This window comes from Stegostoma tigrinum, chromosome 4 (genome assembly GCF_030684315.1).
Source record: "Stegostoma tigrinum isolate sSteTig4 chromosome 4, sSteTig4.hap1, whole genome shotgun sequence".
In the NCBI taxonomy this organism is placed as follows: Eukaryota; Metazoa; Chordata; class Chondrichthyes; order Orectolobiformes; family Stegostomatidae; genus Stegostoma; species Stegostoma tigrinum.
This window is the reverse complement of record NC_081357.1, coordinates 18,536,119-18,549,972: the sequence shown is the minus strand read 5'-3', so window position 1 is coordinate 18,549,972 and position 13,854 is coordinate 18,536,119. Positions and strand designations below refer to the sequence as shown.

Here is a 13,854-nt window from a genome sequence, read left to right as displayed (position 1 = left end):
ATCATTTAAATCTGAATGACTAAAATGTGAAGCATTTTGCTTTTTTTTCCTCTTGCGCATTCATCAGGGCAAATGCAAGAATGTCAAATTTCAATCAATCAATCATACCAAAAGTGCTGACTGGTTAATAATTGACTCTGATTGGCCAAGGTGTTAGCAAACATGGCTAAGGAAAATCCCAAAGACTTTTATTCATATATAAAGAGCAAGAGGGCAACTAGAGAAAGGATTGGCCCACTTAAGGGCAAAGAAGGAAAGTTATGCATTGAGTCAGAGAAAATGGGTGACATTCTTAACAAGTACTTTGCATCCGTATTCACCAAGGAGAGGGACATGACGGATATTGAGGTTAGGGATAGAAGTTTGATTACTCTAGGTCAAGTCGGCATAAGGAGGGAGGAAGTGTTGGGTATCCTAAACGGCATTAAGGTCGACAAGTCCCCAGGTCCGGATGGGATCCATCCTAGGTTATTGAGGGAAGCGAGAGAGGAAACAGCCAGGGCCTTAAGAGATATCTTTACAGCATCCTTAAACACGGGTGAGGTCCCGGAGGACTGGAGAATTGCTAATGTTGTCGCCTTTTTTAAGAAGGGTAGCAGGGATAATCCACGTAATTAGCGACCGGTGAGCCTGATGTCAGTGGTAAGGAAGCTGCTGGAGAAGATACTGAAGGATAGGATCTATTCCCATTTGGAAGAAAATGGGCTTATCAGTGATAGACAACATGGTTTTGTGCAGGGAAGGTCATGTCTTACCAACTTAATAGAATTCTTTGAGGACATGACAAAGTTGATTGACGAGGGGAAGGCTGCAGATGTCATATGCATGGACTCCAATAACATGTCTGATAAGGTTCCCCATGGTAAGCTGATGGAAAAAGCAAAGTCACATGGGGTCCAGGATGTACTAGCTAGATGGATTAAAATAACTGGCTAGGCAACAGGAGACAGAGAGTAGTAGTGGAAGGGGGTTTCTCAAAGTGGAGACCTGCAACCAGTGGTGTTCCACAGGGATCTGTGCTGGGACCACTGTTGTTTGTGATATACGTAAATGATGTGGAGGAAGGTATAGATGGGCTGATTAGCAAGTTTGCAGATGACACGATGATTGGTGGAGTAGCAGATAGTGGAAGGGACTGTCAGAGATTACAGCAGAATATAGATAGATTGGAGAGTTGGGCAGATAAATGGCAGATGGAGTTCAATCCGGGCAAACGCAAGGTTAAGCATTTTGGAAGATCCAACACATGAGCGAACTATACAGTAAATGGAAAAGTCCTGAGGAAAACTGACGTACAGAGTGATCTGGATATTCAGGTCCATTGTTCCCTGAAGGTGGCAATGCAGGTCAATAGAGTGATCAAGAAGGCATACGGCATGCTTTCCTTCATTGGACGGGGTATTGAGTACAAGAATTGGCAGGTCATGTTACAGCTGTATAAGACTTTGGTTCGGCCACATTTAGAGTACTGTACACAGTTCTGGTTGCCACATTACCAAAAAGATTTGGTTGCTTTGGAGAGGGTGCAGAGGAGGTTCACCAGGAAGTTGCCTGGTATGGAGGGTGCTCGCTATGAAGAAAAGTTGAGTAGATTAGGATTATTTACATTATAAATACAGAGTTGAGGGGAGACCTGACTGAGGTCTACAAAATCATGAGGGGTATAGACAAGGTGGATAGCAAGAAGCTTTTTTCCCCAGAGTGGGGGGCTCAATTACTAAGGGTCATGAGTTCGAAGTGAGAGGAGGAAAGTTTATGGGAGACATGCATGGAAAGTTCTGCAGAGGGTGGAACACGTTGCCAGCAGAGATGGTACGTGCAGACACAATAGTGTCTTTTAAGATGGATCTGGACAGGTACATGGATGGGCAGTAAGCAAAGGGATACAGACCCTTAGAAAATAGATGACAGGTTTAGACAGAGGATTTTGATCGGCGCATGCTTGGAGGGCCGAAGGGCCTGCTCCTGTGCTGTAATTTTCTTTGTTCTTTGTGTTATAATGGAGAAAGAAATTGAACTATAGACTTCCCAAGGTCCCAGGTGAAATAACTCCACAGAGGCCAGTATCCTGTCACTAAGTTACTCTTTATTTACATGTGAGAATCCTTGACATTGCTCCAGTTCCTTCTGAGCCAGCTCTCAGAGTGAACAAGATGTCAGACAATCCTCTTCTTACCTGTTAGCCAGGGCTTCCAGATTAACAGCTCCAAGCAGGGAACTCATATTCTATGAAGTCCACCTGGCTGACCTCGTTACAATCACTACACTCCCCCTGCTCCATGTCCAAGGACATAGGCCAGATCTTTACTCTGTAGCTACTCCTGGGGCATTTTAGCACTGGGTCAGGTTCCTCCAACTCTGTCTCTGGACAGTAAGTAACGCACAGTAGCTTGCCTCTTGCGCCCGGAGCATCTCGGAAGAAATTTATTCTCTTCTTCAGGCAGCAAAGGTGTTGAAGCGGCAACATCTGCTGTGTCCATCTCAGATTCAGAGGTATTTTCAACGCTTGACAGACAGAGAAAACCCATGGGTTCCAGAACAGTCGGAAAGACTGTCAAGGAGCTGGGCACATTTTGCTCCCATACCACTTGTGAGATTGTAGCTTTCATATGGTCCACATGCTTGTTCAGGACATTGCATCCCCCAAACTTTTATATCACTAGACTGGACCTCACATTGACCATGCATCTAATCATTCAGGGCCATTCCTGTGGTTTCTACACGAAACTTCTGTCTCCTGAAGTAACTGTCTCTATTGCTTAGCAGAGTCTTTGTTCTACATTGACATTCCCGATGCCATTTCACTCTCCCTATCCCCCCAAGGTCCAGGAAGATCAGATTTAACCAGTTGTGGAGTCTTCCCCCCGTTAGCAACTCTTCTGGCACTATCCCTGTTGTTACATGAGGGGTGGTCCTATAATCAAATAGGAACCAGGACAGTTTGGTAGCTGGTGAAGCTATAGGCTGTTTCTTTAAGCCTGCCTTCAAAGCTTGGACTGCTTTCTGTCAGACATTGGAGATGATGAAAGGCATGGAGTTGTCCTTATATGTTAAATACCTTTCGATTTTAGGAAATACTCAAATACTCAAAAGCTTGTTGGCACTTTATCTGTGGCCAACACTGCCAGGAGTTTATGTATTGCAAAAGATGTGCGCAGTTCTTCTACTATTGTCCCCAAATTTGAAGAATGAATTCTGTGCATATCCAGCCATTTTGAGTGGCATCCACAATGACTAAGAATATTGAGCCCTGTTTTGCTGACTCTGTAGCTCAAGTAGGTCATTCAGGGTGTCTGGAACACATTTTTTCTTTCTAAGTCATACGTTTGCCTGGAAGTAACATCTAAGAACAATGTCCAGGTTCTCTAAGTGCTCCTTATTTGTCTTCCCTGTTCAAAGATAAATGAGACCTGGGGTAGACCTTGTAAAATGTTCTCTGAATGTTCTGCTGAAAAATTGCACTGCCTGACTGACACCCCAAATGGCAGTCTTATATATTAGTATAAATGCTTATGGGTATTCACTGTAACATACATCTAACCATATTTGCTTGTACAAATGGATTATGTTCTGTTTCATGAAGGACAGACCCTGCCAGCTTTGTATATAAATCTATGAGGGATTGAATATTTATCCTGGTACAAAAAGCTGTTTACTATTTGTTTAAATTCCCACAAAGGTAACCCAGCAGGCTTCACAATCTGTACGACCAGAGCTGCCCTCCCACAAGCTGGACTAGTTTGACAATTCCTTCGCTTTCCAGCCTTCTGATTTCTGCCTCTACTTTTGCCTGTTAGGCAAATTGCACTGGCCAGGCCTTGTAGAACGTTGGAATTGCTTCCTGGTCAACACGCAAGGCTTTGAAAGTCCCGAGACATTTCTGAAAACCTCTGGGTATTTAATTAGGATCTCACTAGGCAGCCATTTTCTAATTGAAAGATGTTGAGCCAATCTAGGTGAACCTTTTGCAACCAATTTTGCCCCATTAAGCTTGGGCCCAAGCAGTGGTAATTGAACAAGCTGCTTCTCTTAAGACACCGGAATCAAAGTTGTACCCATAATCTGTAAATGTTCCATGGTATTGGTTCTCAGTCTAGTCGAGGTATTGCACAAACTTAAAGGTAGGAGTCCAGAGTGAATTTTGTTGAAGGCTGGCTCTGCGATCATTGAAATGGCTACACTGGTACTGACCTCTGTCGGAACCAGGTGACTCTTTAACCAGAGATTCATTTTGATTGGGTCGGATTTTGATGTAGCTAAGCAATTTAACACTTCCAAACCACATGTAAGTGGACTTCACAGGGTGTGCACTCTTCTAAACACCAGCCTGTAAGTTCTTTCACTCAATTTAGGTCTAGTGGAACTCTTGTGCTGTCTAGAGTCCAGATACTGGCAGCAATTGCAATGGCTTGCCAGACTGTAACATGAAGGAAATTTTAACTGTTTTGCCGAGGCTTGGCTTTGTTTTCAGATTTGCTGTGAGCTGACCTAGAGTCCCTCTGGTCTATATCCTGAATGAGGTTATGCAAATGCCTTCCCTGAAGTGGCATTCCCCAAGCCCAGTCGGACCGGCAAGGGCATTCACTTTCTGCAATTCATATGGTCCACCTGCCACATTTTCCAATAGGGAAGTCAGTTATAGTGCCTCTTCAAAATCCAGGTGGACTTCAACTAGTAAGTGTTTTTGCAGGTTCCATCATTAATCCCACATACCAAATAGTCTCTCAGCATCTCATTAAGGGTTAAACTAAAGTCACGTGTGCCAACAGGTCTCTTAACATAGGCAAAAATCCTGATTTGGATTCCCCAATTCTTGAACTGCCAAGTAAACCCGACAGCGACTCAGAATTAGAGGAGGCTTGGGGTGGTAATATTTCCTCAGCTAAATTCATCAACTCTTGAAAGATTTTAGTATCTGGTACCTCAGGGAATGTTAGGCTCCCACTAACCGAAAAGGCTGCGGATTCACATGCTGTCAGAAAAATTACTCAATGCTCTTCATCAGCCGCAGTATCATTTTCCCAGATGAGTTAAAGTATTATTTCCACATACCAGGCCCAACCTTTGGTGGCAGGATCAAATGAGTCAAGCTCCCCAAATAATGGCATGATATCAAAAATGCTTACTCCATCTCAAGATGACCACTGCAAGTGAGTTTCTTCAGGAATGTGCTTTACTTTCATTGCCACTGAAATAGCTGCGGAGGCCAGATTATTTATATGTGGAGCCCTCAACACTGACTCAGTTTCCTCTGAGCCAGCTCTCAGTCTGAATAGGCTGTCTCACAGTCCTGTTCTCATTGGTAATCCAGGGCTTCCTGATTGGACCAGATTAAGAGCCCCAATCTCATATTCGAGGAGGTCCACCCTGCTGACCTTGTTACAATCAGTACACCAGGTACTCCAAAAAAGACATGAGAACCTGCTTTCTGAAAACAAAAGGGAGGTTCAGGCCTTGTCCCTTTATAAAGAAAACGTGGGAGTTTGGGGAGCTAGACAAGGCAAAACTTAGCTGAAAGTACAAGGACTAGGGGGCACAGGCTGAACACAGGATTTAGGCAAGACGTGGGAGGTGAAGGTACGGTGATATTGTTAAGGCCATAAGAAATAGGAATAGGAGTAGGCTGTTCAATCCCTCAAGCCTGCTCCGCCATTCAGTTGGACCACAACTGATCAACATTCTTCATGTCCACCTTCTTGCCTTTCCCCAGAATCCAATATCAGCTTTAAATACGCATAAGGACTCTGCTCCCACAGCTCTCTGTGGAAATGAGTTCCAATAACTCACAACCCTCAGAGAAGAAATCTTTCCTCATCACCGTCTTAAATTCATGTCCCTTTATTCTACAATTAGTCAATGGACTAGTATTCCAGAGACTCATGTAATGGTTTGGGAACCTAGGTTTGAATCACACCATGACAGATGTTGAAATTTCAATTTGGAAAAAAATTAAATCAAAAATTAAACTAAAAAACAGGTTCACTAATTCCCTTTAGGGCAAGAAATCCATCATCCTTGTCAATCTATTTTACATGTGATTCCAGACCCATAGTAATGTGGCTGACTCTTAACTTGGTGTAGTGGTATTATCACTGGACCGGTAATCCAGAGACCCAGATAAAGTTCTGGGGACCTGGGTTCAAATCCCACCATGGTACATGGTGGAATTTTTATTCAATAAAATATCTGGAATTAAGAATCTAATGACGACTGTGAAGTCACTGCTGATTGTTGGAAAACCCCATCTGGTTCACTAATGTCCCTTAGAAAGGAAACTGCCATCCTTACCTGGTCTGGCCTACATTTGACTCCAGACCCACAGCAATGTGGTTGAAGCTTAACTGTCCCCTGGGTAATTAGAACTGGGCAATAAATGCTGTCTACCCAGCGACATCCTCATCCAATGAATGAATAAAAGGAACTTGCCTCTGAAATCACCGAGCAAGGAATCTGTTATAACAAACTGCTAAGAAGTCTTATTAAAAAAAAACACAACCATATTGTTCACGAAGGACAGGTTGAGGTACTGGATACAACGATGGCAGATTCTGCAAACTTCTCCTTGCCAATATCTGGAGAGAGCTGGCCTACAGACTATTCAATCTTGACATAATTATGCACAAGGAATCACACCTCATTATTCATGTTCCAGACAACAAAATCCCTGCATGTTCTGTTCCACCATCACAGAGACCCTGCAGAGGTGCCAGCACAGTGGTATAGAGTTGGGAGAAAATTGCCTGGGAGTACTCAAACACTGATGCTGGACCCCATGAAAGAACCTCCGACTGCCCAAGCCACCGTCCCAATTCATCATGTTCAACTACACTTGTTGAGGAAGAGCTGAGGACAAGATCTTTGATGTAGATCTGAGTGGAGGAGGACTTTAACATTTTCCATTAAAGGATATATTGCCAGTTCATTATAAAGAATGTAATACAGATCAAGAGTGGATCAGCATCACCACTATTGATAAAGATCGTTCAGTCAGAGTCAGAATTATCACAGCATTGAGAAAGGCCCTCTAGCCCATCATGTCTGTATCAGTTAGCAAGCATCTATTTTGTGCATCCCGTTTTCATGCACTTGTCCCAAAGCTTTGTATGCTTTGGTATCGTAAGTGCTTATTTAAATACTTTGTATTTGTAAATATGTTGGTTCCTGTTCTGGACAGGTATTAAAGATGCCAGAGCATAGCAGACTACAGATTAAGTCAGGGAAATGGAATTCGTGTAGTTTGGTGTTTGCTGGCCAGCACAGAAATAGGGGGCTCAAGGGCCTGTTTCTATGATGTATGACTCTATGACTAGGTTGAAAGCTAATAAGGGAGATCTTTTTCCTATGACCTGGATTAAGGACTTTTGGCACAAACCTTCACAGTAGTACAAGAAGTTGGGGAACCCTAAGATCAATCCATATTTTGCAAAAGGAGCATAAGGGATGATCATATGAAAATACTGAAGTAGTTGACCACAGGAAATCCCTTACCTCATGACACTATTCAAAGGATGAGCATCGCTTCATTCATAAAGGCGACAGCTTATTTTTAAAGCAACAGAAAAGCAAATTACAGTGAATGCTGGAATTCTGAAACAAACAGAATGCTGTAGAAACTCAGCAGGTCTGGCAGAATCTGTGGAGAGAGAAACAATTAACATCAAATCCAGTGTGACTCTCCTTTAGAACCAAAACTTTGCAAAGAGCAATCAATAAAGCAAGATCTTGACACTGACCTGAACACTGATGGGCTGCAGATAATGTCAGTTTTAACATATTTTAATATAAGGAAGAACTGTAGGAAAAGACAGAGTCAGCCACGGATGTCTAAGGAAATAAAGTATCAGATTGAAAAAAAACATACAAAAAAGCAAAGAGTAGTGGGAAACTAGTAGACTAGGAAATCTTTAAAGACCAACAGAAAGCCACAAAAAAAAGTTATAAAGAAAGGTAAGATAGATTATGAGAGTAAACTAGCTCAGAATGTAAAAACAGGCAGCAAAAGTTTGTATAAATGTGAATCGTAAAAGAGTCACGAAGGTAAACATTGGTCCTATACAGGATGAGAATTCCTTAATAATTGGGAATGAGGAAATAGCCGAGACATTAAACAGTTATTTTGTGTTGGTCCTCACGGTGGAAGACCAAATAACATGCTGAAAACTAATGGCAAGAAGGTTACCACAGGTGAGGACTAGAAACTATCATTATCACTAAGGAGGCCGTGCTGGGCAAGCTAATGGGGCAAAGGGCAGACCAGTCTCCTGGCCCTGATGAAATGCATCCCAGGGTACTAAAAGAAGTGATGGGGGAAAATAGCAAATGCACTAGTAACTATTGACCAAAATTCACTGGACTCTGGGGTGGTTCCCACAGATTGGAAAACAGGCAATGTGACTTGTTTGTCAGGAAGTGGACAAAAAGCAGGTAACTACAGGCCAGTTAGCTTAACATCGGTAGTGGGGAAAATGCTTGAATCTATCATTGAGGAAGAAGTAGCAAGACAACTGAATATAAATTGTCCCATTGGGAACACCTAGCATGGGTTCATGAAGGGTAGGTCATGTTTAACTAATTTGGTGGAATTCTTTGAGGACATTACTTGCATGGTGGACAATGGGGAACCTGTGGATGTGGTGTACCTGGATTTCCAGAGGGCATTTGACAAGGTGCCATACCAAAGGCTGCTACGTAAGATAATGTTACACAGTATTACAGGCAATATATTGGCACGGATAGAGGATTGGTTGACCAGTAGAAGGCAAGAGTAGGGGTAAATGGGTGTTTTTGCGGTTGGCGGTCAGTGGCTAGTGGTGTGCCTCAGGGATCAGTGTTGGGAACACAATTGTTTACAATTTACAAAGATGACTTGGAATTGGGGACTGAGTGTGGTGTGTCAAAATTTACAGATTACACTAAGGTGAATGGTAGAGCAAAGTGTGCAGAAGACACAAAGTCTGCAGAGGGATATAGATAGTCTAAATGATTGGGCAAAGGTCTGGCAGATGGAGTACAATGTTGATAAGCGTGAGGTCATCCATTTTGGTAGGAATAACAGCAAAATGGACAATGTTTTAAATGGTAAAATATTGCAGCATGCTGCTGTGCAGAGGGACTTGGGTGTCCTTGTGCATGAATTGCTCAAAGTAGAATTGCAGGTGCAGCAGGTAATTAAAAAGGCAAATGGAATTTTGTCTGCCATTGCTAGAGGGATGGAGTTTAAAGACAGGGAGGCTATGCTGCAGCTGTAATAGGGTCCTGGAGAGGCCACACCTAGAGTACTGTGTGCAGTTTTGGTCTCATTCCTTGAGAAGAGATATACTAGCAATGGAGGGGTTGCAGAGGAGATTCATTTGGTTGATTCCAGAGTTGAGAGGGCTGAATTATGAGGACAGACTGAGTAGACTGGGATTATACTCATTGGAATTCAGAAGAATGAGGGGAGATCTTACAGAAACATATAAGATTATGAAGGGAATAGACAAGGTGGAGGCAGGGAGACTGTTTCTTCTGGCAGGTGAAACTCGGGTAAGAGGGCATCGCCTAAAATAAAGGGAAGGAGATGTAGGACTGAGGTCAGGGAGAACTTCTTCACCCAACGGGTTGTGAATCTGTGGAATTCCCTGCCCAGTGAAGCGGTTGAAGCTGCCTCGCTGAATGTTTTTAAGGCAAGGCTAGATAAATTTTTGAACAGTAAAGGAATTAAGGATTATGGTGATTGGGTGGGTAAATGGAGCTGAGTCTCAAAAAGATCAGCCATGACTTTATTAAATGGCGGGGCAGACTTGAGCGGCAGATGGCCTATTCCTGCTCTTAGTTCTTATGTAATATCCCTACTCCTTCAGAGAGGAGTTGGGGAGGGGAAGATCCATTAAATTATGTCCTGAATTTAAAAAAAAGCGGTGAAAGAATGATAAAAATCCTGAAAGACGACTAGACAAATAAAGTAAAATAAAGACGATTATTAGGAAATTTCTAGCATGAATGTAGTCTTGCACTTTGCCTGCAATCCTTACAGAAGGTGTAAGCTTAGTGCAATTTACTACAAATTAATGCATGATTGAAATCAGAGTTCCAGCTTCATCTGCAGGTTAAATATCTTGCTTTAATCACTTAAATTAAGAGATCAGAAGAAAATGAGACTGAAAACTTCCTGTGAAAATGCTATAGCATTTATCTGGGCCAAGCTGTAAAGTTTGCATTAATGCACCAAGTTTTGCCACATGAAGAAGTTGAGGAAAAAAAGTTTCTTGATCATGCTTTTAACTCTCTTCTCTTCGCAGGCCAGGCCCAGGAGAAGTGAGATGGAATGAAGGTTTTGATTACATCTCTTCTGCCTCAATCTTACCAATTCAATGTTAAATTGCAGGAGAAAAGGACAAATGCTCCAAGCCTGCAGGATCCAGTTGAAAAATGCAAATCATACCTCAATGACATTGTTCGGACTGAACCAGAGGCTAGTTTGAAGGGGGGGGGGGCAACGTTAGTTAGCCCTCCAAGTCAAACCTGCTTGAATCAAGCTGAACTTAGGTTCAGTAATTAAAAATGATCATATCCAGACCACAAAATAATTGCTGGTTTACTCCACTGATTTAGGCATGCATTCCCTATGTCATATGAAAAGAAAGAAAGATGGCATTACAACACAAACGAGGGACCCATTTCAAGTCCCTCCTGCACCAGAGGTTTGTAATATCATTTCTGAACAGATCAATTAGAAAAAAATAAGTTAGATTAAAAAAAACTTTGTTTTACTCTCATCACCTCTGGGCTTACTCTACACTCCCATCACTTAACCTAGCTATCTGTTACTGTTTCTGCAATTCGCCACTCCCTACTTCTTGCCAGTCAGTAATATGTCACTTTTGGACATGTATATACGTAAATCAGGATTTAAAATTACTCCAGCGAGTTTACTACTTGTTCAGACCTGACCATGCCTGAATATACCACCCAGAATTAAAAAGGCCTGCTCTCCTTTAGGAGAAAGATTGGGAAATATTTAAAAGTATTAGAAGGTATAAGGTAGAACAGGACAGTGGAACTAGCTTTGGACTGCTTAGCAAAGGGCTAACAGAGACACAAAGAGCTAAATAAAATTTAAAGCTACCATTTCTTTTATTCACTCATGCGATTTGTTGGAAATTTATAGCTGCCACTGAGGAGGTGGTGGTGAGTTAATCTTTTGAACCATGTCCTATAGGTGCACCCCAGGTGCAGTTAAACTAGGGTGTTGACCCAGTGACAGTGAAGGAACAGATACAGTTCTAAATCAGGATTGTGCATTTCTTGGAGAAGTCACAAGTGGTACTGTTCCTGTGCACTTGCTGTCTTCGTCGATATAGCTAGAGAAGGTCAGGATTGGTAAGGTACAGTCATGGGGAACTTAACTGCAGCGAATCATGGAGATATGCACCATTGGTGGAGGGAATGAGTGTTCAAGGTAATGAATGGGATGTTGATCAGGTAAGCTGATTTGTCGAGGATAATGTTGAGTTCTCAGTTGTTGTTTATACTACAGTCAGAGGTGATTATAGTAGTACATCATGCTCCTGACATGCCTTCCAGAAATTGAACATGGTTTAGGGAAACAGTTGCTGAAGGATTCCCAACATTTGGTGTATTTTTACAGCCACAGTATTTATACCAACATGGTGCCAGCTGAGTGAGCAAGCTCCTCAGCCAGGGCGAGTCCAGTCTGTACATTCTTTCCTTTTTTCATTTTTCCTCTCCAAGTTTTTTTTTAAGAAAGTGTTTTTGAAAAACTCACCTCAGAGCAGCAGCGCAGAGCAGGCTGGAGGCATGGAGTAGAGCAGGCCGGAGTAGAAGGTCCGAGTGATGGAGGGATGGCTAGCGGGCTGCAGGCCTGAGTGGATCTGAGTTGGCCAGTGTACTGTAAACCTGAGTAAAGAGGGACAGTTGTTGGACTGGGGCTCGGTGCAGGTGGTCAGTGGCTTGCGAGTTCAGTCAGGCCACATTTGGAAGCCCCCTGTGCTGATCTACTACTGGCCATCCAAAGTAAGTTTTTTTTTAAAACCTTACACCATGAATTACTTCAGTTATATAAATTTTTCCTATATTTCTCTATTTTGTATCCAAGACCTGTATCTAGGTATTTTGTACCTAAGAAAGTGCCACGTGAGACAACATTGTAAACTTTTCACTACCCTCCTGTACTTGACTACACGTGACAGTAAAGGGCATTTTATTCTATTCTATACGGCTGATCCAAAGTTCCTGGTTAATGGCAGCTGCTAGAATGATGATCATGAGGATTTCAGCATTGATAATGCTGTTGAATATCAAGGATAGATTGTTGGACTCTATCTTGTTGGAAACAGGCATTGTATGACACTTGTGTAATGCAAATGTGTCTTGCCATTTGTCATCCCAAGCCTGGATACTACCCAGGTCTTGCTGCATTTGGACATAAACAGTGTGAGGAATCGCAAATTGCACTGAACAAAAATTGTCAGCAAAAATCCCCAAAATAATCTTATGATGGAGGGAAGGTTGTTGATGCAGCTGAAGATGGTTGAGCCTAAGATACTACCCTGGATTTGTGGAATTTTGTGGTGCAGTAGTCGTATGCCACCACTAAACCAGCCTCACAGCGCCAGGGTCCCGGGTTCGATTCCCGCCTCGGGCAACTGTCTGTGCGGAGTTTGCACATTCTCCCCGTGTCTGCGTGGGTTTCCTCCGGGTGCTCCGGTTTCCTCCCACAGTCCAAAGATGTGCAGGCTAAGTGGATTGGCCATGCTAAATTGCCCATAGTGTTCAGGGGTGTGTGGGTTATAGGGGGGAAGGGTCTGGGTGGGATGCTTCAAGGGGCGGTGTGGACCTGTTGGGCCGAAGGGCCTGTTTTCACGCTGTAGGGAATCTAATCTAAACCAGGAGACTGCACTTCAAAACTTGCCTGCTCCACAGGTATCAGAATATGTATGGACAGGTTGATTAATAATATCCATTCTGATTTTCATTTATTAGGAGCAACAGGATCCAAAAACATTCATTGGATTCCTGTTGGGGAAAAATGTGAGTACTCTGACTTTGTGGTGTTTCTACCTCTGGGCCAAGAGGCCTGGGTTCAAGTCCCACCTGCTTCAGAAATGTGATTAGAAAATATGTACTTGGCTTTGTAGGGGCTGATGTGGCAGCATCCCTACCTCTGAGCTGGAAGACCCAGGTTCATCCCACCTGCTTCAGAGATTACCACAAACGACTCTCCTCTCATGCAAGGCATGGTGACCCTCAGGTTAAACCAGCACTAGTTGTCTCTCATTGATGAGAGAACAGCCCTATACTCCAGTTGGAGGGCTCTGAACCAGGAGATGCAGATTCAAATTCCCACCTGCCCCAGGTATGTAAAATATCTTCACTAACCAGGTTAATTAATGATATCTACCCTGGCTTAGTAAGCATCAGGCTTTTAATCTGAGGGTCCAGGGTTCAAGTCGCTGTCTGGGGGTTTAGATTCTTGTTGTGCAATGGTAGTGTCTGTACCTGTGAGCCAGAAGGACTGGGTTCAGGTCCCACCTGTTCCAGAGGTGTATCATAATGTCACCCAATAGCTTGATTAAAATATATCTATCCTGGTTTAATGGGCTCTTGTGGTGCAATGACAGTGTCCCCACTTGTGACCATGAGGCTAAGGTTCAAATCCAACCTGCACGAGAGATATGCAATAACATCGCTGAATAGTTTTACTAAAAAGAACATTGGCTGTTGTGGCACAGTGGTAAGCGTCCATTTCTCTGAGCCAAGGAGGCCTGGGTACAAGTCCCAGTTGCTCCAGACAGAACATCTCTATATAGGCTGTTTGGAAAATATCTCCCCTGAAAAACTGGGGCCTTGTGT

The 13,854-nt window shown here is 43.0% G+C and overlaps 1 protein-coding gene across 2 annotated transcripts in view; it reads left to right on the top strand.

Moving 5' to 3' along the window:
• trmt61b (tRNA methyltransferase 61B) overlaps nucleotides 1–13,854 on the top strand; it is a 79,973-nt gene that overhangs the window by 49,747 nt on the left and 16,372 nt on the right. Inside the window, exon 7 of one of the 2 annotated variants that reach the window (XM_048531871.2) lies at nucleotides 10,281–11,891. The exons of the other annotated variant lie outside the window; for it this stretch is intronic. Within the exon in view, the coding sequence (XP_048387828.1) occupies nucleotides 10,281–10,300 (20 nt within the window). The 3' untranslated portion in view covers nucleotides 10,301–11,891. Of the gene's footprint in view, nucleotides 1–10,280; nucleotides 11,892–13,854 lie in introns of those variants that run through there. 2 annotated transcript variants of the gene reach the window in all.